Source organism: Schistocerca serialis, chromosome 3 (genome assembly GCF_023864345.2).
Source record: "Schistocerca serialis cubense isolate TAMUIC-IGC-003099 chromosome 3, iqSchSeri2.2, whole genome shotgun sequence".
Taxonomy (NCBI): domain Eukaryota; kingdom Metazoa; phylum Arthropoda; class Insecta; order Orthoptera; family Acrididae; genus Schistocerca; species Schistocerca serialis.
In genome coordinates, this window is record NC_064640.1 from 308,524,875 (window position 1) to 308,550,734 (window position 25,860).

At 37.9% G+C, this 25,860-nt stretch overlaps 1 protein-coding gene across 3 annotated transcripts in view; it reads right to left on the reverse strand.

Annotated features, from left to right (window-relative positions):
• LOC126470105 (glutamate receptor ionotropic, kainate 2-like) overlaps positions 1–25,860 on the reverse strand; it is a 522,028-nt gene that overhangs the window by 72,895 nt on the left and 423,273 nt on the right. For all 3 annotated transcript variants that reach the window (XM_050097682.1, XM_050097680.1, XM_050097681.1), the window contains exons 13-14: positions 11,928–12,065; positions 3,931–4,129 (exon numbers count right to left, since the gene is read on the reverse strand). In XM_050097682.1, coding sequence (XP_049953639.1) covers positions 3,931–4,129; positions 11,928–12,065 — 337 coding nt within the window. The remainder of the gene's footprint in view (positions 1–3,930; positions 4,130–11,927; positions 12,066–25,860) is intronic.

Here is a 25,860-nt window from a genome sequence, read left to right on the forward strand (position 1 = left end):
AAGCCATGGAATATGTTATTTCTGCCTCTCTATGCACTGAATCTAATGCTTCCCCTTTAGAGATTGTAGACATACCTGTGGACCCCCAGCAATTATGATCATTAAGATTATACATATCACTACAAGTTATACTTGTCATTTATGATTGTATGAATCATTAAAGTAATGAATATGTATCTGCTTATCCAGTGTGGGACAATTTAAATCTCCTAATAGTGAATATCTGGTTCCTTACAAAGTACTGAAGTTTGGCTTTGATTAATACATGCACCACTAGGTATATCCACTAATGCAGTTACTAGCTGTTGCTGGCAGGCAGTCGCATCAGTTACAGAAGCTTGTACAACTTTGTACAGCATAGGAGATCCGTAAATACAAATTTCAACTGATTTAGATATTGGAATTCTAAGATTATATTCTCCATCCCTTTCCTCACTTTGATAAATGATAAATACAATCAAAATAATTTTATAAACTCAGAGATGTGTTTGATGGAGATATCCTGGCAGATAGATATATCCTAAGTAGGATTTAATATAGTTGGTAACATTTTACACATATCCCACAACTGATGTTATCTGTAGTTATATGATGAGTGTAATGTTGATGATGACATGTGTGCTTTGTGTTACATAGGTACTTGAATATAGAGAACATTGTTATGATATTAAAATAGATAACATTATTTTGAAATCAATAGTACATTTATGTGACAATTATCTAAATACAGTAAAGAATACAGCTGCAAAGAAATTGAATTACATTGGAATAAATCAATAAATGCTTCCTCAAAAATTCTGAGTCACTAAATTTTGAAAATATACATCATATGCAGTTCAGTGATGATGATGATGATCATGTGTAACAGGTCTTCCCTCCTTCCCAGCCCCATGTCCACAGATAGAAGCTGTTGATAGTGTTTAATCCTTGGGATTACAGCTTGATAATACATTTAACTCAGGGTACCACATCACAGAACTGATAAAGCGCCTAAATATCTTGTTATTTTCAATGTAGTTGTTCTAAGACAAGTGTGACATAAAAATAAAATAAAAATAAAAAATAACTTAATTCATTTGCTTTTACCCAACAGTGTCATATTGGATCACTTTTTGGGGTAACACACCAAGTCAAGCAAAAATTTTCTCAGTCCAAAAGTATGCAATGTAAGTTTATGCAGATGAGTGAGAAAAACAAACCCTTAATGTTTGGATACACCATTAGTAGTGTCCTGCTTGACTCAGTCACATAATTTAAATACCTGGGTGTAATTTTGCAAAGTGATATGAAATGGAATGAGCATGTGAGGACTGTGGAAGGGAAGGCGAGTGGTCAACTTTGGTTTATGGGGAGCATTTTAGGAAAGTGTGATTCATATGTAAACGAGACAGCATATAGAATGAGAGTACAACCTATTCTTGAGTGCTGCTCAAGTGTTTGTGATCCATACACTTCCAGATTAATGGAAGACACTGAAACAATTAAGAGGCAGGCAGCTAGATTTGTTACTGATAGGTTACAACATCATACAAATGTTACAGAGATGCTTCAGCAACTCAAACAGGAATCCCTGGAGGGAAGATGACATTCTTTTTGAGGAATACTATTGATAAAATTCAGAGAATCGGCATTTGTAGCTGATAGCAGAATAATTCTACTGTGTCCTATGTACATTGCACGTAAGGAACTTGAAGATAAGATATGAGAAATCAGTGCTCATAGAGAGACGTATAGATAGTCATTTCTCCCTCGCTATATTTGCAAGTGGAACAGGAAAGGAAATGACTAATAGCGGTACAGGTTACCCTCTGCCACACACCATACAGTGGCTGCTAGAGTATCTGTATAGATGTAGATGAAGATGAATTATTAGTAGTGTGAAGTCAAAAATGTCCATAAGAGACAAATTCAAAGAATTTGGAATACTAAATAGTGCTTCCCAGTAGATTTATTCCTCACTGAAATTCATAACAGGTAATAGAATCTTTTCCAAACCAGCCACTCAGTTCTTGCAATCAATATTAGAAATAAGAGCAATTTTCACAGAGATTTTAAATAATTTACTTCAGTCCTGAAAAGTGTCCATTATTTAGAAACACATATTTGCAGCAGTTTAAATATTAAAAAAGTTCAGTTTAACAGGAGCTTAAAGAATTTATTAATGTCCAACTCCTCCTCCTTTATTAACAAAATTTACATATAAGGGGACTTCAAAAAGTAAGTTAATGTTATTATAGTAGGCCAAGTAATTTTTAGTGAATGCTGCACTACACTTCAAAGTGGCTCAGATACATGACACAATTTTTCAACATAGTCACTAAGTCCCTGTAGCAATGTTCAGAAGATTCCACCAACTGTTCAGATGCTTGATGAAAGAAATCCACTCCTTCATCATAGTGTCACTCAAGAACTACTGTGTGAATGTCCTCATCACTGAAAAATCTCCTTGCTGCCCAAATGTTCTTTCAGCCTGTCAAAAAGTTGGAAATCGCATCACACAAGATCTGGACTGTGTAGTGGATGTTTCGATACCTCCAATTAAAAATGTTGATGTAATGCTTATGTTGTGGGTACTTTGTGGGATATTGCATTGCCATTCAGGAGAACAAAGTGTTTGTTTGAATGTCCACATCTCTTGTTCCTTATGATGTGCTATGATGTCAGCATTGCACATTGTGAACTGGCATTAATGGTTGTTTTCTTTGCCATTAACTCATCCACAGCCAAAGAAAACTCTACTTATGGCCTTCCTGCTGATAACATAAAGTTTCATTTCTTCCAAAGAGGTGAGGAGGTGTGTCTCCATTCTTATAGACACACTCTGTGTTGCAGATATGAAATGATGGGCATATGCCTCATTGCCCATAATGATGTGGCTTAGGAAATCATTATCTTACATGGGGTATTGCTCAAGGAAGTCCAGAGACACTATAGACTTTTTATCCTCTATGTGCTGGTGAAAGTGAATGTGGAACCCAGCATGAGCACAATTTTCAATACTACAGACAAATTCTGATGATTGAATGAGAGCTGCCTATTGAGATGCTCACCTGCCGAGAAATGTCCACAACAGACACTCTGCAATTTCTGCAAATAAGTTCCTCAATTTCCTGGACATTGATGTCTATGGTCAGTGTCAATGGCCTTACTTCCTAATCAGCATCACCCACATCTGTGCATCCTTTATCAAACTGTTGGCATCATTTCACCATGGCTGTACGTAACATCGCATTTGGTCCATATACTGCCAGAATTTAATGGTTAATCCATATGTAATTTAGATGTTTTGCCCACAAGAATCATCCTGTCCCATGTATTTCAGGTTTGAAGTACATTTCCAGTTACTGCAATATTGCACTTGCACACTTTGACACACCTGTTATCTGTACTGCAACAGAACTTTGTACGCAGGAAACATGGAACATACACTCTCTTCTGACAACGTACTACTTATATTGCACAATGGTCTTAGCATGAGGTATGTATAAGATACTTGTTGTTTATTATATACCTAAGAACAGGAATATTTTTATTTTGTTGTTAACAGTACCATTTCTAGTTAAAAGAATTAGCAGCAAAAGAAAATGTCACATAGTAAGTAATAATAAGCTCTCAGTTCATTTGGGTCTTCTAGAAGAATGCTATAGCTTTGGACACAAGGCAATAGACAGAAATATACTGCTGCAGATGCCAATTGTGGCAGTATAATGCAGGACATGATTGGGCAATATATTATTATCAGATGGGATATTTCCAGCGAGACTGAAATACAGTATTGCCAAACTCCTTACCACTTAATGAAGAAGATAATGAAGCAGATATTCCTTCTACCACTACAACTACTTTTAATACAAAATGTTTGATCTAATAGTTTTCTTCTGAATTTCATAGCAATTTCAATAGCACATTAAGGAAGAACTCTTTACATACTCTGAAGAAATTTAGTGTAGAGCCACCTCTCTTTGCTCCATATTTGATTGTGTTCTGGTCTGCTAAATCTTTGACATTTTTTATTGGTTGATACATGCTTTCAACTGTAAGGAAGGCTGCCAGATTTGCTGTGTATGATGAAACCATGATAAGAGTGAAAAACCACCATATACCAGCAACCATTCTCGTTGACACAGCACTGTAAGTACAAAGGATACACACAGATAATTATATATTCTTTCATAAATAAATCATTATACTATAATTTTATATAGTTACTGATCAAAACAAAATCACTGTTAAGGCAATGTAGCATAATCTCTGACAGAAGTACAGAATTTTATTTATGTACCATAATTTATAATGGTTTTTTAGTCTCCTGGAGTTTCTCAGTTTTGCAATGCCACCAAAGATTTCTAATTTAATGGGGCATTTTGTACCATGTATGAGCATTGTCCTTATTGTTTTCTCTTGGTACAGTTGTTTTTGGGTTGGAGGGTTGCATACATGAAGAGAACTTCTTAATGTCAAATTTAACATTAAAATACACACTAAGGTAGAAGGGGATGGAAGGGAAATTAATGCAAAATGAAGGAATTATCTGAATGGGATGGAAATTGATAGATGTCATCTAAATGTACAGACAAATGAATGATTACACTTTCAGAAAAATTGTATGATTTATTCACAAGAAAGAGCTTCACAAATTGAGTAAGTCAATAATGCATTGGTCCAGCTCTGTCCCATATGAAAGCAGTTATTCAGCTTAGCATTGATTGACGGAGTTGTTGGATGTCCTCTAGAGGGATATCATGCCAAATTCTGCCCAGTTGATGCATCAGGCTCTCAAAATCCTGAGCTGGTTGCAGGGCACTGCTCATAATGCTCCAATTCTTCAAATTTTCTCAAATGGGGAGAGATCTGGTGACCTTGCTGGCCAAGATAGGATTTGGTAAGCACAAAGATGAGCAATAAAAACATTCACATTATCTCACTAGACTGTAAGCCCAGGATAGCTTGCCATAAAAGACAACAAAAATGGATGCACAATATCATTGATGTACTGCTGTGCTGTAAGGCTGCCACAGATGGCAACCACAAGGGTTCTCCTATGAAAAGAAATAGCATCCCAGACCATCATTCCTGTTTGTTGGACTGTATGGAAGGTAACAGTCAGGTTGTCTGAGGCATCTCCAGACATGTCTTTGACCTGGAATCTCATTGACTGGAGTACAATTGTCTTCATTAATGAGTCCCACTTTGAACTGCACCCCAATGATCAGCAATGACATCGGCTGCCATTAGGCCTGACAACCACAAGTTATAGTCTGAGGTGCCATTTCATTTTATAGCAGAACCTCTTTGATTGTCATCTGCTGCACCTATACAGCACATAGATACCACTACAGGATGTTCTGCATCCTGTTTTGTTGCCCTTCATGGGAAAGCACCTGGGGCTTACATTTCAGCAACATAATGCCCACTCTCACATGGTGAGAGTTTCCACTGTTTGTATTCATGCTTGCCAAACCCTACATAATCAGAAAGATCACCAGATCCCTCCTCAGTTGAGAACTTTTGGAGTATTATGGGTAGGATCCTCTGATTAGCTTAGGTTTTTGGTGATCTAATATGCTGGCTGGGCAGAATTTGGCATGATATCTCTCACGAGCAATCCAACACAATGCCAAACCAAACAGCTGCTTTTTTTTTTAAGGGCCAGAGGTGGACCAGTGCATTATTGATGTTGAGCCATGGCCTTGTTAATATCCCTCCTGTTATCTTCCCTGAATTCTCTATAGCCAGGCATAGTTTCACTGGCAAAGTGGGGAGGAATTCAGCCACAGTTCTCACTCATCATTACACCACTGCAGTGTGCTGAATGCTGCTGGGAGGAAGGAAATAAGTTATTGCAATATCATCCTAGCTCTTTAGATGGTTTGGTGTGAATGGATCTTCATTCCAAATTGACATTCTATGATTTACATAGTAGAAAACTGCTGTCCCTATTTACAAGCACTTCATATAGATGAAGTCCCACAGATTCTTTTAGGATGTCATTCCTGTTTGTGCTGGGCTGTTGTAACACCTTGATGCCTTCATAGTTCATGCTAAGCACTATGAAGAAACATTGTTTTTTGACTGCTCACAATGTTGATTATTCTCTGTATGTATGATGTTTATGATCCATGCACCTTTCTTTCATTTCTTATATATAAAGTAGAAGTAATAGTAGTAGTAGTAGTAGTAGTAGTAGTAGTAGCTTTATTCATCCATAGATCTCTTTTTACAAAGATATAAGGCATGTTGAGGTATTTACAAGTTTAGACCAATTTAAAATAAGCTAATTCATATACACATACATTTACAGACTTCTAGTAGGACACAATCATTAGATATACTCCTAGTATACAATACTTTTTTTAAAATAACTTGTTAAATAAGGTAATACCACACTGTTCACTCATATCTCATTATCAGTCACTGCACATACTATACACACATCGTTTCATAACAATTCACTCACTACACACACAAAGACACACACGCTGGTGATCTCTGGCCCATTTTCTGTACTGTAACTTCCCATTTGCTATCCTGAAAAACTGAGTCAGCGTCCCTCTATAATGAGCGAGATGTTGAGCTCAAAAAGAGGAAGAGGTGATAGTATTGTGTTATGCATAGCTTGGGGGTAAGTACTTCTAGAAAAGGAAATGGAATGTTGGGTGTTTTATAATCATTATTATAATTTATTTGTATAACTTTTTTTTACCTATTCTGTTTTATCAAAGTAATCCTTCAATGTATAAAATGTGTTGCATAATAGGTATTTTTAGCTGCTTTCTTAAATAAGTGCATTTTTGTAATTTCTTTAATCTCTTTTGGTAATTTATTGTACAGTTTTATTCCTTGATAGAAAATGCTGTTTTGAGTTTTTTGTTTATTTCTTCTTGGTAAATGTAAGATGAGTTCCATGGTCATGGACAGAGCTGCTTGTGCAGTAATTACCAATGTCATTTTTGATGTGTACAACTGACTGGTAAATGTATTCATATGGAGCAGTTAAAATCTCCAGTGTTTTGAACAGATCTTTACAATGAGCTTGACTTCTATTTTTTGTTATTATTCTTATGGCTCTTTCTGGAGTTTGAAAATTGTGTTCATATTTTGTGGATTTGTTCCCCAAAAGAGAAAGCCATAGCTAAGAATTGAGTGTACTTATGAATAGTATGTAACTAAAAGACACTGCATGTTACACACTGATGATAGGATTCTAAGGGCATAACATGCTGATGACATTTTGTTTGCAAGTACATCTGTGTGTTCACACCACTTCAACTGAGAATCTATATTCATTCCTCAAAATTTTGCATTTGTTACACAGTCTATAAAGGTGCCATCTACATGTAATTTAACATTGTCATTTTTCCTCTTCAAAATGAAGTCATGACATTAGTTTTCTTTATGTTCAATATCACTTTATTGCTTATTGACCAATCATAAACTTCCTTGAGAGTTTAATTTGCTTTCTCTGCAAGGAGTTCTGATGTCTTCTCAGTGACTACAATATTGCTGTCATAAGCAAAGAGAATTTTTTCACCATGAGTAACACTACTGGGAAAGTCATTGATGTATATCGGGAATAGTATTGGTCCTTATATGCTACCTTGTGGAACCTCTATATTATTGTATTTTGGTTTTGATAATGATTTAGTAAATGTTTGGATCTATTTGAAGTATGTGTTATGTCTACTCTTTGTACCCTATCTGCTAGGTATGATCAAAACCAGTCATTAGCTATCCTTCTTATTCCTAATGCTTCTAATTTATTTAATAAGACTCTTGTGGTTCACTGAATCAAAGGCCTTAGAAAGATCCAAAACAGATGCCTGTGACACACTCATCTTTATCAAGAGCATCAAGTTCAACTTTTGTGAATTCTACTATGGCTGACTCCATACTTTTGCCACTTCGGAAACCAAACTGTGATTCTCTTAAAAGATTATATTTATCCTGGTAATACATTAATCTGTCTTTCATAACTGCTCCTATTATTTTTGAGAATTGTGACAGCATGGTGATGGGCCTGGTAATTTTCTATGTCTTCTGCAGTACCTTTCTTAAGCAAAGGTACAACTCTTGCCTGTTTTAACTGCCCTGGAAATGTCCCTGATGTGAAGGGTTCATTTATTATATTTGTTAAGGGGCCTTGTATAATCCCTATGCATTGTTTCAGTACACAAATTAGTACTTCATCTAAGCCTACTGACTTCCTATTTTTTAGTTTTTGAACAGTTTTATTGGCTTCATTCTCTGTGGTTGGAAGTAACATCATTGTATTTAGTGCAACATTATTTACAGGTGTTGTATTTGTTTTTGGGAATTTTTTTGTAATTTCTCTGCAATACTTAGAAAAATGCTCATTTACATAGTTTGCTAAGTGTTGTGGATCATTTATTACTTTATCCCCCTCCCTTAGCAGTATGTTATTCTGCATTTGGTGCCTGTTCCCATTTCCTTTTTTATAACACCCCAGACTACTTTGCTTTTATTCTCTGCTTTATATATTACTTTGTCATTAAGTGAATTTTTTGCAGTAATCAGCACATTCCTATAGATCTTTTTGTATTCTAAATATATACAATTACAGTAATTCTCATATTTATCACTGAGAGTAGATTTTCATTAGTCACAATTTTTGTTTTGAACTTTACAGAAACATCCTCAGATTGCTGCCTTTGCCTACCAATGTGTGACTTAGAGATGATAACCAAAAATCCTATGTGAAATATAAATGTTGGGAGGAGTCAAGTTATCAGCTTATCATGTAACTGAGGTGCTGAATGGTCAACAGACACAACAGTCTGACTGAAAAATGTTGCTACACTGTCAAATGATGTCCTACTTCAGGGCAAACTAGTACAAAATAAATACACATACATTTTGATGCACCAGCACAGCTGCAGTTCTCTGGCCAACTACAGTGTTCTGGTGAAACATTTTAACTAAGAAGAGGTGGTCTATTGGATGGAGTGAGCAAGGAGTACAAGGAAGGGGAAGGGAGCATTAATGGGGAACATGGCTGATCCACAGGAGGCAAAGGTAGCAGATGCACAGGACAGGAATGTGGCACAGGCAGGTGGAGTTGTTGTTATATACAGTGCCATAGAGGAGTGGTCAGGAAAGGGGAGAGACAACAGAGGAAAAAGGAGACTGTGGAGAAGAAGGAGTGAGTGTAGATTGAGTGATGTGGGGTGGAGGGAGGGGGGTTGTTAATACAAGTGGAGATGGTTGTGGGACAGGGACTAGAGGAGAAGGATGCCAGAATGGTTGTTGGGTGGAAGGATGTATTTTAATGGCAATTACCATCCATGTAGTGCAGAGAACTGGTGTTGGGAGGCGATTTTGAAGCAACCACTGAAGCTGAACACTTGCTCAGCAGCATGTTCCACTGCTGGATGGTCAATTCTGCTCTTAGCCACAGCTTTGAGCTGGCCATTCATTCCAGTGAGAAATTGTTGTTGGTAATGCTCACATTAGAGGCCCTACAAAAGTTACATCAAATCTGCTAAATGCTATGACTACTTTCACAAGTGGCACAGCCTCTGATGGAATAGGATACACCTGTGATGGTACTGGAATAGGATGCACTGTGTAGGTGTGTAAGACTGGTCTTGCACCTACATCTTCCATGGGGTATGACTCAAATGGCAAAGAAGGCAATGAGTTGTATGTTGTATATGGATGTACCAGGATATTTTATAAGTAGGATTATTGGCTAAATACCACTTTGGGAGAGCTGTAAAAGATTATGCATGGTATATTTCTCATTTCCAGGCACAATAATAAGTAGCCAAAGCCCTTGCAAAGGGTATAGTTAAGCTGTTCCAGACTGTGGTTATATGGAGGATAAGAGACTCAGTGGGGAGGGGGATTGTTACTTTGCAGCTGGTTCATGGTGATTGTCAGAGAATTAGGGACATGTGTGGATATGACACAGGATAATGGTTTGCAGACTAGATTTGGATGGTAATGCCTACCTGTGAAAGCTTTGGTTGGACCTTCAGCGTACTGGACAAGCCACTGCTTGTCACTGCAAACTAACCATCAACAGCTGGCCAATTATTAATGTGAAGCAGGTGGTAGATATCAAAGTGCAGTCACTGTTGATGGATAGTGGGCTTGATATGAACAGAAGCTTTTATGAAGCCTTTGGAGAAGCATAGGTCAATGTTAAGGAAGGTGGTGTTGTAGGCCAAGGAGGACCGAGTGAAGCAGATGGGAGAGAAGGTGTTGCGGCTGTAGAGGAATGAGGATATAGTGTCTTGGAAATGGGTGCACATCATTAAAGTAGAACCAAAAAGAAGTCAAACTACACAAGGGATTTGGAATCTTGGAGGGGGGGGGGGGGGGTTAGGAAGATTTACAATAGCTCACAAACAGGTTGGCATAAGAGTGTGCCATGGGCGTTCTCATGAATATGTTGTGAATTTGTCTGTATATACTTCTCTCAAAGAGAAGAAGTTTTACAAAATGATTTAGTTTGCAAGGTGTATAAGAAATGAAGTGACTGACTTGGAATAAGTAGGATGCAGGCAGAGGTGTTCAGTAGTGGGGGATGATGATGCATAGGCAGGGGGCATCACAGTTATGACTAGGGATTTGGATGGTAATGGGATCAAAATGGTTGAAAGATGATGAAGGAAGTGGTTTGTGACTTTGCTATGGAAAGCTATGCCGTTGGCAATGGACTGGAAGTATTGATCAACAAGAGAAGAGGTTCCATAGGAGCACGAGATACATTTAGTGTAGAGATTCTGGGATCATCCTGATGATCTGAGCAGGCATTGGAAATCACGCCAGACTTCTGAGACAACGTAACCATGCAGATGTATAAATGTGTGTGAGTATGTTTATTCTGTATGTAATGTGTGTATGAATGTGTGTGTGTATGCTTGATTTGTGCTTAATACTGAAGGACATGAGCAAGTGCTTAGCAATGTTTTTCAGTCTTGTTTATGAGCCTATTGATTTATTAATGCCTCTACTACGTGGTAAGTTGTTACCTTTACTCCTCCCAGAACCATGGTATAACTTGACTTATTCCACATCTCTGAAGGCTTTCCTTGATGATGGGATTTACAAAACACAATATGTGAGAGATTAAGTGAGTAGCAGCATAGTTAACACTCTTGCATATGGTATTCAAAAAAATGGTTACAAAACTGCCAAATCCAACATGCTTCGATGCTAAAGGGTCCTATGCACAGATTGCTAGTGAGATGGTATACAACTCTTATTTTAGAAACACATCAGCTCAATTAGAAGAACACTCTAACAACACAAGGTCTCTTGGTCATAAATTTCACGGACCCTGTGTACCATGATGCCTAAGATGCCTTCACACTGTGGCAGGTGATGGCAGCTGGAGACCTATAGGTGTAAATCCTGTCCATGCAGGTGCCCCCTCTCCTCACTAAACACATATTTCATTTGAACATCATGCAGCCCTGAAGTGGTTGCTACTCTTCCCAGCTATGCAGCACATATATATATATATATATATATATATATATATATATATATATATATATATATATATATATATATATATATATATATATATATATATATATATATATGCTGCATAGCTGGGAAGAGTAGCAACCATATATATATCTGTGTGTGTGTGTGTGTGTGTGTGTGTGTGTGTGTGTAATGAATGAATGACAAATAAATACACTGCACTATACTAAAGTGTACCCATTATGAGTTGACTGCACAGGCTATTTGACATCTCCATTTTGTGTAAAGGAACTTTAGATGAAGGAGGGGAGAGATCACAATCAAACTAAGTTTCCAGTTATAGAGGGCTACACACACACACACACACACACACACACACACACACACACACACAGACATACATATACTCACAATAAAACCTTTTGTACACTCTAATGACTTTGAGGAAAATATATTGGCATTTAACTTACATTGGTGCTATTTCTGTGCCTTGTTGCATCAGACTTCCAATTGTGAACCATAAACTGTTACTCAGTGTAAATTGGTTCTCCAGTGTTTCTGGTTCTTCAATGCAGGGGTATGGGTTTGTCCATTCATATGGACTGATCCTGAAATAATAGACAAAGTTAAAAAAGGGCAAGGAATTGTAAAGTCAGTTTACTACTTAAAAATGCATTTCATGGATGCAGAATATTAGGCATGATATGAATCTATTTAGGCATGTAGGAAAACGTTTAAACAGTAATTTTAGAAACAATTATTCTACAACTACATTTACATCCCATAAAGCATCTAACAGAAATTGTATTGTGTACATTGAGAAAAAAATTTGTGCTAACAAGTAAAACTGACAATTACCTTTCCAGTAAGACCCTGCTGCTATTGTAACTCCATATAGCAGTCCATCAGGTAAGATAGTGTAATGTTTAAGATACTGGGCTCATATTCAGGAATATAGTCATATGCTCGTCTAGACATTCTCACGGGCCCTGTGAATGCCACTGTTGATCCTTGAACAGGACTACTGTTGATTCCTATCCTTTTATTTATTTATTATCTTTTTTTGCATATAGCATTTTTATACAATTTTTGTACAAACAGTAGAAATTTGCAATTCACATGTACAAGAAGCCATTTACAGGTGATGGTCTGTGATGCATCAGAGCTAGTGTTCTACCTCTAATGGCCTTAAAAGGTTGTTAAAGTCTAATTCTTCTCTCTTCCAGTAGCCCAAACAAATTTCTAATATTAAATTTCTAAAAACTCTTAGCCCTTAAACTGAGTTTTATTTTCCCAATTAAAAGTAAATGTAAGGAAATTGGATCAATGGTAATGCACAAGACATCTGATGAATATGGGGATAATAGCTAGCTTATGGGCTCTTACTCTAGCAGCCATAAAGTTTGGTCTAAGAAAGTAATAAGTGAAATATAATGTCACACAAAATTTTATGTGGTTTAAAGGCAAGTATTATGATTTTCACAGCATGATTGTTGTCGATACATTATTTCATATAAATAAGACTACTGACATTTTTTTTATAAAGCAGTCTCATGCTAATGACTAACACTGCTAAGTTAAACATCATGTTACACGGATAAGAGGAAGTATCTAGATGACATTGTAGCAGACCACTATCCCTCCCTCACGAGAAGAGGTTTCATAAATTTCTGACCTATTAGGCCAAATGTAAGAAAACACATAATTCAGGTAGGTTTCCTGTGTTTATCTGTGTGCTGGAAACTCATCAGTCTGTCTTTGCTGTGCAGCAATCAGATAACTTGCTTATAAAGCTATTGAGATATTCATAGTGAGCACAAAAGTAAAAAAAAAATGAAGGTCATTTTTCATCATTGAGACTACAATGTCTCTTTTTATACAGTGTCTGTATATTCACAATACAATGTATGTCTGGAGGAACACCCACTGTCATTGAGGGTTCAGCTGTGGTAAACATTATGAAATAGTTTCACATTCACAAACATAGTATGTGAATATTCTTCCCCTGAAGAACATGTTATGTCATTGAAGTTCTCTTAGAAGCTTTTTTAAAATGCCATAGAAAAAAGTATATAGTTCTATTAGAAAAAACAAAGTCAGTGCTGTAATTTGCTGACTAAAATTATTTTTGAATATAAAGAAATTCACCATATTGTCCACTATAACTTAGTGCAAACCACATCTTGATATATTTATTTTATACTGGATGTATTTGGAGTGGCCTGTCTTAGTTGCCTCAACCTGCACAAGTATAAGTAAGATGTTTTAACATACCAGACATGAAAATGTATGACAATTTAAAACTATGTATTTGTCTGCTGTGTAGCCTCATATGAAAGTGGAATGTGGGATGATAAACAGTACAGAAAAGAGGAGATAATAAGTTTTTAAAATGTGATGTAACAGAAGAATTTTGAAGTGTAGGTGGGTAGATCAAATAATTAATGATTAGGTATGTACTGAACTGAGGAGAAAAGAGCTTTATGACATAAGCAGCCTTAACCTGCAACATGATGTAGATAAGATATCTGCTATGGTGCAAAAAGAATCAATTGACTTTCAATAATAAAAGCGAGAGATGATTCACATGAGTGCTAAAACAAATCTTTTAAATTCTGGTTACATGGTAAACCACACAAATCTAAAGGTTGTCAAATCTATTATGTATCTAAGGATTACAATTACAAACAACTTCCACTGGAACTATTACATACATTGTGGGGAATGCAAACTAATGAATGTGTTTTACAAGCAGAAAACTTAAAAGCCACTACAGATCTACTAAAAAGACTGCCTACACTACACTAGTCCATTCTCTTGCACAGTAACACTGCACTGTATGTAATCCTTTCCAAATAGGTTTGAGTGAGAACTTTGAAAAAGTTCAAAGAAGGGCAACTTGTATTGTATTGTCATAAAATAGGGGGGAGAGTTTCATGGATATGATTTGTGACTTGGGCTGATAATCATTACAACAAAGATATTTTGTGTTGAAGCAAGTTCTTTTCAGAAAATTTCTAAAACCAACTTTCTACTCCAAACACAAAAATATTTTGTTGATGTACACGCACAAGAAAGAAATGATAAATATAAGAAAATAAGATAAAGCAGAGCTCAGATTGAATGAGTGAAGTGTTAATTTTGCTGTTAGTGTGCTGTTCGAGAGTGGAATGATAGAGAAATAGTTTGAAGGTGGTTTGATGAGCCCTTTTGCCAAGTACTTGAATGCAGATGTAGATATACATGAAAGAGTTGTTAATTTGAAGGGACACATCCAGAGGCTTCTAATAAAAGTGCATTTTGTAGTGGAGGGCTGAATGAGGAATGATGAAAGGGGTTAGAGAGGGTGACCAAGTCAATGACTATATTCAACACGTTCAAGTGGATGTAAGTTCTCACAGTTACACAGAGATAGGACCATACTGAGGACATAGTGAGAGAGGCCCACTGTAAAGGGTGCAGGCAAAGAGGGAGCACAAAACTGACATGAAAAAAAGTTCAAGAAAGAAAGATGTGAGTGCTCAGCTATGATCTACTCTCTTCTGCAAGAAGGAAGTCAGTACCAAGACTAAGTTATCTGTGCACTGTTCAATCTTTTGACCAACTTTGTTGTATGGGAGTGAAAGCTGGGTGGATTCAGGTTACCTTATCAATAAGGTTGAGGTTACGGATATGAAAGTAGCTAGGATGATTGCAGGTACTAGTAGATGGGAACAATAGCAGGAGGGTGTCCACAATGAGGAAATCAAAGAAAAACTGGGAATGAACTCTATAGATGTAGCAGTCAGGGCGAACAGGCTTAGATAGTGGGGTCATATTACACGCATGGGAGAAGCAAGGTTACCCAAGAGACTCATGGGTTCAGCAGTAGAGGTTAAGAGGAGTCAGGGTAGACCAAGGAGAAGGTACCTGGATTTGGTTAAGAATGATTTTGAAGTAATAGGCTTAACATCAGAAGAGGCACCAATGTTAGCACTGAATAGGGGATCATGGAGGAATTTTATAAGGGGGCTATGCTCCAGACTGAACACTAAAAGGCATAATCAGTCTTAAATGATGATGATGATGATGATGATGAAGAAAGATGGTTCAAGAATTACTCAGGAGAGGTATGTTAATTCACTTGTCTCTCCTATCTTCTGCCTATGAGATGAAGCCTTACCCTTGGCCTATAACTCTAAATGCACAGTACCATCTCTACTGTGTCATTTTGTCCTAGTAGAATCATGAAAAAATGACTATTACTGAACAGACATCTATTGTTAATATGGTTAAAAAGACAACAGTGCACTCAGTTCATACAACTGCCACCTACACAGCTCACTTGCTTCTGACAATGCAGTTACTGCAGCTACTTCACCACAATATTTTAGGTTTTCAAAGGTTGGTGAGCAGATGCTGATGCATATATGCTCTTTGTACAAAGGCTTCCAGTATTTCCAAATTTCTGCCAACTGATGACTGGAGTGAGACATGACAGTGGAGGAATCAAATGCAAGGAGAGGGTTTATTTAGTTTACTAGCCTCCTGAGCTAGTAACTTTGTCATGAAATTTGAGGTTGTACTGAATCAAATGTTCAAATAACTCAGGGGAATGCAGCTGGGTAATGTCCTCACAACCATTGGTATTTCGACAAGCAAACTCCCCACCATATTTGAGGCACAAATGAAATGAGAGATTCCTGTGCATGGTAACTGATGCCAGGGATATTTTTCAACAATGCTTAATTTTCATTAAACATATTTAAAAAATTATAAAATTTGATAAATCTGTAAAAAAAAGTAAGGAAAATTTGTTTTATGGTGAGTGGGGTGGGGGGGGGGGGAGGGGGAGGGGGAGGGGGAGGGGGTTCCAGAGGAGGGCACAGCTTTCACAATCTATCAATGATGCAGGATCACCCTAGTACAGCCCTCAACAGAATGAAGATAGACTGCCACAGAGAGCTGCATCAAATTAGTCTTCAGACTGAAGACTACAACAACAACAGAACTGTGTGCTAGACAATTACACAAACTAAGATTTCTGTTTTTTGTGGGTGGTGCCCCATCAAAGAGTAAAAATGCATTATGTCAACAACATTCCAGAAGGTATGGCTGAATCAAACTCTCTTCTGTGTGCTTTCTACAAGTGCTAATCCCACAGAATTTGGAAGGAATAGTGAAACTATGAATCCATCACTAAGACATGTTTGGATGTGGAATGCACAACTAAAGTAGAGACTTGTTTAAAATCCTGGTCAGGCACACAATTTGAACAAGCTACAAATGTTCATCACTGCACATACTTCACTAGAGAGTAAAATTGTGTTCCCTCAGCGCCATCTGTGAAGCTGTCATTTAAACAATTTTTTTTTTCTTTTGTACATTCTCTCATTGGAACCACACTATTCATGAAATGCAAGGGGCTTGGTTAAATTCCTTGTATTGTACACAGTTTTTACTTGTCATAAATATCCATTACAATGCATATTCTTCTAAAGAATAAAAATCTGAAACATAACTACAGATGCATTTCTTGCCAGGAAAATACCTGAAGAGCTGTTATTGTGTACTGGTAACATCAAGAAAGGTCATCACTCTTAAAGGCCTAAGAAATTAAAACATAGGCATTGTAGAGATGTAACATATACTCCATGAGCTAATTGTCAGACATACTTGTCAAGTACCATATTCGAAAAAATTTATGTTGCTGCACAAGTACAGAGTTGAGTAAGGGGGAAAATCTGTCAAGAGGTGATAAGACTCAGTTTTAATCATCATGCAGTCAAGCATAAGCTACTATCAAAAGAACAAATGTACTGCTTTTTTTAATTAGTAATTCTATTTGTGATCTGTAGAACAGTGAAAGAAAGTTCTATTGAGAACTGATATACAATATACAGCATGATGTGGCACTCATATGGGCAATTGTGAACCTTGTAAATGCCTTGCAAATGTGATGCTTACCTAGGCCATTTTTCCAGGTTAGAGCTGTGATTACAAGTTTTTGTTGATGTCAATATGAACACAATAGCTTATGAAAACATTTTAGGCAATAGTATGCACCCACGCTAAGACAATAATTTGCTACTAATGTATTTCCCATTAGCTTTCATTTCAGGGTCTTTGGCCAACATTTGTTTAATAATTTTTCTGATCTCTTGCTAGGAAGAGTGGCTGGCATTGTCAAAGGTCCACCATCCATTGATGATGGCAGCTGAAGATCTCAAATGATGAGCCAACATGCAATACATCTAGAAATGACCATGAAAGCCTCAACAACTTTATAGTTTGCTATTGGTTCAGTTCTTTATCAGCATTATAATGATTATATGAACAGACATAGGGCAATTGCATCATTGTTGAATAAAACTTTGGAGGATTTACTAGGCAGGACAGCCCAAAGCCTTCGTCTGAATACCATAACAACTATTTTTTGTAACTGGGATTTAAAATGGTTTTACTCAATGGAGGAATTCCAATACCATTGGCATTAAGTGGAATGTCAGCTCTATGACTGATCTGTTTCCCCAAACATTCAAAAACATCTATTCACTCTGCTTCATAAAAAAAACTGATTTGAGTATAATCTGTATCATATTACAACTCAGTAGTAAGCCTTCTGCAAATATTTATAATTCTAGCAGATGACAAATCAGTTAATTGTAAATAACAGTAGTACTGTTACAATGAATTTTATTACCCAGCAAAATAAGAATCTACACAAACACAGAATTTTCCTTAAGGATGGGTGAGTACAAAGTAGCCCTGTAACAAAATTCCTTGTTATTTTGCTGCAAGACAATGTGAAACAGATTGAACATACTGATTGTGTTTGTTAATGGTATGGTAAGTAAAGGGTGTTATGTTCAAAGACCCTTGAAATTATGCACCAACATGGAAACTGTTGATAATGCTTACTATGCTTATATTAAGTCGCATCTATACTATGGAGTCCAGTTCTGAGAAAACTCACCAGCAGCACTCTATATAGTTAAAATTAAAAAGAAGACACTTATGACAATAAATAAAAGGAAGTAAAATATCATGCACACATATCTTTACAGCACTTAACATACTTTCACTCTGTTGTATTTATATAAGAAAAACCATTTTATTTTTTCAAATAAATGCAATAGTTAATGACAAATTTTTTCAGAGGAACTATGATGTTCTTGACCATAACACCAGACCGTGCAGAATTTTCTTACTAGCTGTACAAATAACAGAATGTGTCAGAATGGTCCATTAAGTATAGTACTGAAACTTGTTAATAAAATGCCTGTGAAATATAAAAGCAGTAAAGTCATTTAAACAATCCTTACAGCGGTCATATTTACAGTGTCACTATTTCTACTCTGTGAGTGTATTCATGGGTATATAAATTACAATACACAATATCACACATTTGTTTGCTCTATATTTGCTATATCTAAGTTTCTCTCATATGTTGAATTCTTGTAGTCTACTTTATAGAATATTCAATTTGTGCATAAGAAAACTAATACACACAACTTGTTCAAAACTTGTAGCACAGCATGCTATCATTGATAAGACAGCCAATAAATAAATAAAGATCTGAAGAAAAATGAAAACTTAAATGCTATTAGTTACATGGTTCACATCACTGACAAGAAGTAGGAAGTGTGAGCACAGACTTTCAATCATGTACCATATCTCTGGAACACCTACATACTTATTTTAAAATGCAATGATATTGGAATTCCTCCATAGAGTAAAACAATTTTAAATCCAAGTTACAAAATATAAAGCTTAACACAGCCAAAGTAAAATATTTTGAAATTTATGACATGATGTAATATGACTTATTTTTTAGTGTTCAGTGTGTATAGATCACCTAACAGGAAGGTTTGCACCTCTCTCAGAAATAATTAAAATTCACAACAGAAAACTGTGATAGCAAACTGATTTGAGTTATATGTGGTGACTTCAATATTAATTGTATAAGTGATTATGCAAGGAAGAGGATGCTGGTAGACCTCCTTAATTCATATAATCTTATGCAAACCGTATTCTTTCCAACGAGAGTGCAAGGGAACAGTAGAACAAACATAGACAACATTTTTGTTCATTCCTCATTACTAGAAGGGCATTCTGTTAGCAAAAAGGTGAATGTTCTTTCAGATCATGATGCACAAATTTTAACTCTAAAAGATTTTTGTGCTGCAACACGTGTTAAATATAGTTATCAACTGTTTAGGAAAGCTGATCCAGTTGCTGTAGAGACCTTTGTAAACCTTATCAAGGAACAAGAGTGGCAAGATGTTTATAGCGCTGATACAGTAGATGATAAATATAATGCTTTTCTCAAGACTTTTCTTGTGCTCTTTGAAAGTTGCTTTCTGTTAGAACTTTCAAAACAGGGTACTAGCACAAACAGGCAGCCTGTGTGGCTGACTAGAGGGATAAGAATATCTTGTAGAACAAAGTGGCAATTATATCAAAACGTTAGAAACAGTCGAAATCTAAATGCAGCAGCCCATTACAAACATTATTGTAAGGTGCTTAAAAATTTTATTAGGAAGGCAAAAAGTACGTGGTATACAGATAGAATATCTAAGTCTCAGGATAAAATTAAAAACCATATGGTCAGTCGTACAGGAAGTGGCTGGTCTGCAGAGACAGGTTGAGGATATAGAATCAGTGCGTAGTGGGAATGTCCGTGTTACTGATAAGTCACATATATGTACAGTATTTAATAATCACTTTCTGAATATAGCAGGTGAACTAAATAGAAACCTAGTCCCAACAGGGAATCATATAGCGCTCTTAGAAAAAAGTGTTCCGAGACTGTTACCTGAAATGCTCCTCCATGATACTGATAAGAGGGAGATTGAGTTAATAATTAAATCACTAAAGACCAAGAACTCTCATGGATATGATGGGATATCTAGCAGAATACTGAAGTATTGTTCTATGTATGTTAGCCCAGTTCTTAGCCATATCTGTAATTTTTCCTTTAGGAGTGGTCGGTTTCCTGACCGATTAAAGTACTCGGTAGTGAAGCCACTTTATAAAAAGGGAGACATTGATAATGTTGACAATTTTAGACCTATTTCTATGCCATCGGTGTTTGCTAAAGTTATCGAGAAGGTTGTATATACAAGGTTACTGGAGCATTTAAATTCACATAATTTGCTGTCAAATGTTCAGTTTGGTTTTAGAAATAGTTTAACAACTGAAAATGCTATATTCTCTTTTCTCTGTGAGGTTTTGGACGGATTAAATGAAAGGTTGTGAACGCTAGGTGTTTTCTTTGATTTAATGATTGCTTTTGACTGGGTTGACCACAAAATATTACTGCAGAAGTTGGACCATTATGGAGTAAGGGGAGTAGCTTACAATTGGTTCGCCTCTTACTTTAAGAGCAGAAAGCAGAAGGTAATTCTCCGCAATATTGAGAGTGGTAGCAATGTTCAGTCTCAATGGGGCACTGTTAAGTGGGGCGTTCCCCAAGGGTCGGTTCTGGGGCCACTACTGTTTCTTATTTATATAAATGATATGGCTTCTAGTATTACAGGTGATTCAAAAATATTTCTCTCTGCTGATGACACCAGCTTGGTAGTGAAGGATCTTGTGTGTAATATTGAAACAGTATCAAATAATGTAGTTCATGAAATAAGTTCGTGGCTTGTGGAAAATAATTTGATGCTAAATCACAGTAAGACTCAGTTTTTACAGTTTCTAACTCACAATTCAACAAGAACCAATATTTTGATCAGACGGAATGGGCATATTATAAGCGAGACAGAACAGTTCAAGTTCCTAGGCGTTTGGATAGATAGTAAGCTGTTGTGGAAAGCCCATGTCCAGGATCTTGTTCAGAAAATAAATGCTGCTTTATTTACCATTAGAACTGTATCTGAAATAAGTGACACTTCAACACGAAAAGTAGTCTACTTCACATATTTTCATACGCTTATGTCGTATGGTATTACTGTTAGGGGTAATTCTTCTGATTCAAAAAGGGTATTTTTGGCTCAAAAATGGGCTGTTCTAGCTATATGTGGTGTAAGTTCGAGAACCTCTTGTCGACCCCTATTCAATAATCTGGGAATTCTGACATTGCCCTCACAGTATATATTATCTTTAATGTCATTTGTTGTTAGCAATATTAGCCTATTCCCAAGAGTTAGCAGCTTTCACTCAGTTAATACTAGGCAGAAATCCAATCTGCATGTGGAATGCACTTCCTTGACTCTTGTGCAGAAAGGAGTGCAGTATTCTGCTGCATCCATTTTCAATAAGCTACCACAAGAACTCAAAAATCTTAGCAATAGCCCAAACTCTTTTAAGTCTAAACTGAAGAGTTTCCTCATGGCTCACTCCTTCTATTGTGTCGAGGAGCTCCTGGAAGAGCTAAAAAATGAAGCAAATTCCAGTGTTACATTGTTGATTTTCTTTATTTAAACTTACGACTTGTCACCTGAATATGTTTTTTTATATTTCATTTTATCTGCTTCTAATATCGTGCTATAATTTCATGTATTGACTCATTCCATGACCATGGAGACTTCTCGTTAATTTGGTCCCAATTTTGCAGAATAAAATGTAAGTAACAATATCTATACCTACAAGAGTGTCTACTTATAATTAGTCATTGACAACATTATTACCAATTTCGATAGAAAAGTCTTATAGGAAACATATAGGAATGTTAGTGTAATAATTTGCTTGGGTACAAACTGTACATTAACAATATCCCCTATAAATTAAGCTCAGAAATATGACAACAGAAACCCTGATGGACTGTACACAATTTAAGGAGTAACAGGATGAACTCACCAAATAGCTGAGACAGTGAGCTGTTAAACGTCACATAAACAGGATGTGGTTGTGTCAGATGAATTGGAAAAGGCAGAAATATAGGTATGGTGTGGAAGGGAGTGTTGGAAAAGGATGGCTGATATTTGGGAGAGAGAGGCAACACATGCACAGAATACAAATACAGTACCAGTGAGTTGGTTCTGGCAAGTTGTATGTGGTGCATGATGAGGCGGAGCAGTTGTCTGAGAAAAGGAGATAAAACAGAAGATAGAGAGACTGCAGGGAAGAGGGTGTGAGTACAAGGTGAGTGTGTTGTGACTGCCGATCATTCAAAGAGCCGCCGCGCAATTACGCGCGTCCTCTACGTGTGGCGCTGTTTGCCAGCCATGCAGCAGCTGCGCCACCTAAGCGGCCAGCTTAGCAGCGGCCGCTAGACTGGGAATTAGTGCTCATTTGAATGCTAACATGTACACATGTCTTGCTTGTCAACTTACTCTGTGACTTATCTGTGTTGTGTCATTCTGAAATATATGTGTTAAACTTGACATTATAACAATTGGCGACGAGGTAGTGGATTTTTCCTTTTCACCGTTGACCCACAGGGTTCCATGGCTACTGTTGAGCAACTATTGCAAAATCTCCTTGAACAGCAAATGCTTCTAACAGCGGCGATTCGCGATTTCGTCGTCAATGCGGGGCATTTCTTGTCGTTGTCTGTACCTCCTTTTCCTCCTTACAACGAGATGGCGGAAGACTGGTCTGATTATGAAAAACGTCTTTGACGTTACTTCTTGGCATTTCATGTCATGGATAAACAACCATGTAAGTCTGTTCCTTTCCTGGATTTCACCTCAAATGTATCGGTTGTTGTCGCAATTGGCTCCTTTGAAGGATCCTGCGTCTTTGTCCTTTGCTGAAATGTGCTCACTTCTGTATGTCTATTTTCAAAATCAAACACATGTGGTAGTCTCTCGTGTTGCCTTTTATCATTGTCAAAAACAGTCACATCAATCCTATCGCGTTTGGGCTGCTGAACTTCACGGCCTCAGTCGAAAGTGTCAATTTGTTACTGACGTTCACAAAGAATCCTATGCCGATTCCGTGGTATGGGATGCTATTATCCGGTCGTCGCCCGACAAAGAAGTTCGGTGACGTGCCCCTCAGTTGGCGAATCCGACTCTAGATGAAGTTCTCTCCATTGCGCAGTCTTTAGAAATGTCTCGCGCTGCTGGGGCACAAATAGAGGCGTGGGGTGATGTCGGGGAAATACAACTTCTGTGCACTGTTGACGGCGCGTGCGTCGCATCCCCACCGGCCGACATGGCCGCAGTGCGCTCTCACGTGCAGCCTTGGCCTAGCCATAAACAACCCACTAAGAAACTGCAGCAAAACCCCTGGCAACTTCCTTCATGTCCGCGGCGTTTTACGAAACATTGACGCGAGGATTGTCCCCAACGTTGGGCTGTGTGTCACAATTGCAAAAAGAAAGGTCATGTGTCTTCCGTTTGTAAATATGACCGCATACATGATGTTCATGAACATGACGCTGATTCTGATTCTGTGTTGTCTGTCAATTGCACTTCTTCCCTTTCAGGGAAGTTATTCCTCACTGTCCAAATCCTTGGTCGAGATGTTCGCATGCAAGTGGATACCGGTTCTGCTGCCACTATAATTAATTCTCAGACGTATCTTCAGTTGGGTTCTCCACTCCTGTCACGTGTCACTCGGCAATTACGGATGTACAAAAAAAAAGAGGATTTCTCTCTTGGGACAGTTTAATACTGAGGTATCTTACAAATCCGTCATTCACACTGTTCCCATATTTGTGGTCGACCAGAGCAATGCAGAAAATCTTTTTGGTTTCGATGCCTTTCGCGTTTTTGGGTTCTCCACAGATGACTCTGTCAATATTGTCTCTGATGCTATTCCTTATACTCAACTGGATTCCTTGTCGACGATATTTTTGTCCTTTTTTTCTCCTGGGTTAGGCCGTGCAAACAACTTTGAAGCTCATATCACGCTCAAACCCACTGCTCGGCCTAAGTTTTTTCGGGCTCGACCCATTCCCGTGGCCCTTTGTGATCAGGTAAAATGGGAGTTGGATCATCTCACTACTTCAGGGGTCTTGCTTCCTGTCACTTCCAGTAAGTGGTCCTCTCCTGTTGTTGTCATTGCTAAGCCAAATGGTGATATTCATCTCTGTGGCGATTTCAAAGCTACTGTAAATGCTCAGTGCCTCATTGACACTTACCCTATGCCCCGTCCTGAAGAACTGTTCACTAAACTTGCTGGAGGCCAGTATTTTTCTAAAATTGACCTGTCCGAAGCTTATCATCAACTTCCTCTCGACGCTGCTTCCCGGCAGTTTCTGGTCCTTAACACGCCTTTCGCCCTCTATCAATACCAACGCTTGCCATTCGGGGTTGCTAGCGCCCCTGCTCTCTTTCAGCAATTCTTGGAACAATTATTGCTCCCTGTCTCTGGGTGTATCAATTACATGGACGACATTGTTGTCACTGGCTCCACCAATGAAGAACATCTTCAGAATCTCCGCACACTTTTTCATGTCTTACAGACTGCCGGTCTTAAGTGTAATCTTCAGGAATCACAATTTTTTCAGGCATCTATCACGTACTTGGGGTTTCAACTCTCTCGGGATGGTATTCATCTGCTTCAGCAAACTGTCGCTGTGATCAATGCCCTTCCTCGCCCTACATCTGTTAAGGAACTGCAGGCCTTCTTGGGGAAAATAGCATACTATCACAAGTTTTTACCACCTGCGGCTTCAGTGGTTCAGCCGTTGCATCGCCTGTTGCGTAAAAACGTGCCTTTTCATGCCTTTTCACTGGTCCGCGTCATGTGAAGTGGCTTTCCAGAAATTGAAGACTATGCTGAAACAGGCCCCGTGCCTGGCTACTTATCAACCTGGCCATTATCTTGTTCTTGCCACAAACGCCTCTCAATACGGGGTCGGTGCAGTCCTTGCGCACCGTTTTTCTGACGGTTTGGAACAACCCATTGCTTATGCCTCCAAAACGCTCACGGATGCCCAACAAAAGTATTCTCAAATTGAGAAAGAAGCTTTGGCCATTATTTATGCTCTTCATAAATTTGGTGTTTTTCTCTATGGCTCAAAATTTCATCTTGTTACGGATCACAAACCACTTGTTTCCTTGTTTCATCCATCAAAGTCACTTCCCGACAAGGCTGCACACCGCCTCCAGCGTTGGGCTCTTTACTTGTCTCGTTTCAATTATGAGATTCATTTCCAGCCAATGGCTCAACATGCAAATGCTGATGCTCTGTCTCACCTTCCAATGGGTCCTGATCAGGCATTTGATAGGGACGAACTTTTGTGTTTCCACCTGGATGTTGGAGAGCACGGGGTTGTGGACGGGTTCTCCATCACTGGGGACAGGCTGGTGGCTGCTACAGGTTCTGACCCTACCCTCTCCCGGGTTTTATGCTGTATTTAGAAGGGTTGGCCAGATCGCCTGTCCGCTAAGACTTCTGATCCGTTGCGGAACTGCTATGCTTTGCTCTACCGCCTCACGGCTAGGGATGGTGTTATCCTCCTCTCCGTTGACAATGCTTCGCCATGTGTTGTGGTACCTGCGTCTTTGTGTGCTTCAGTCT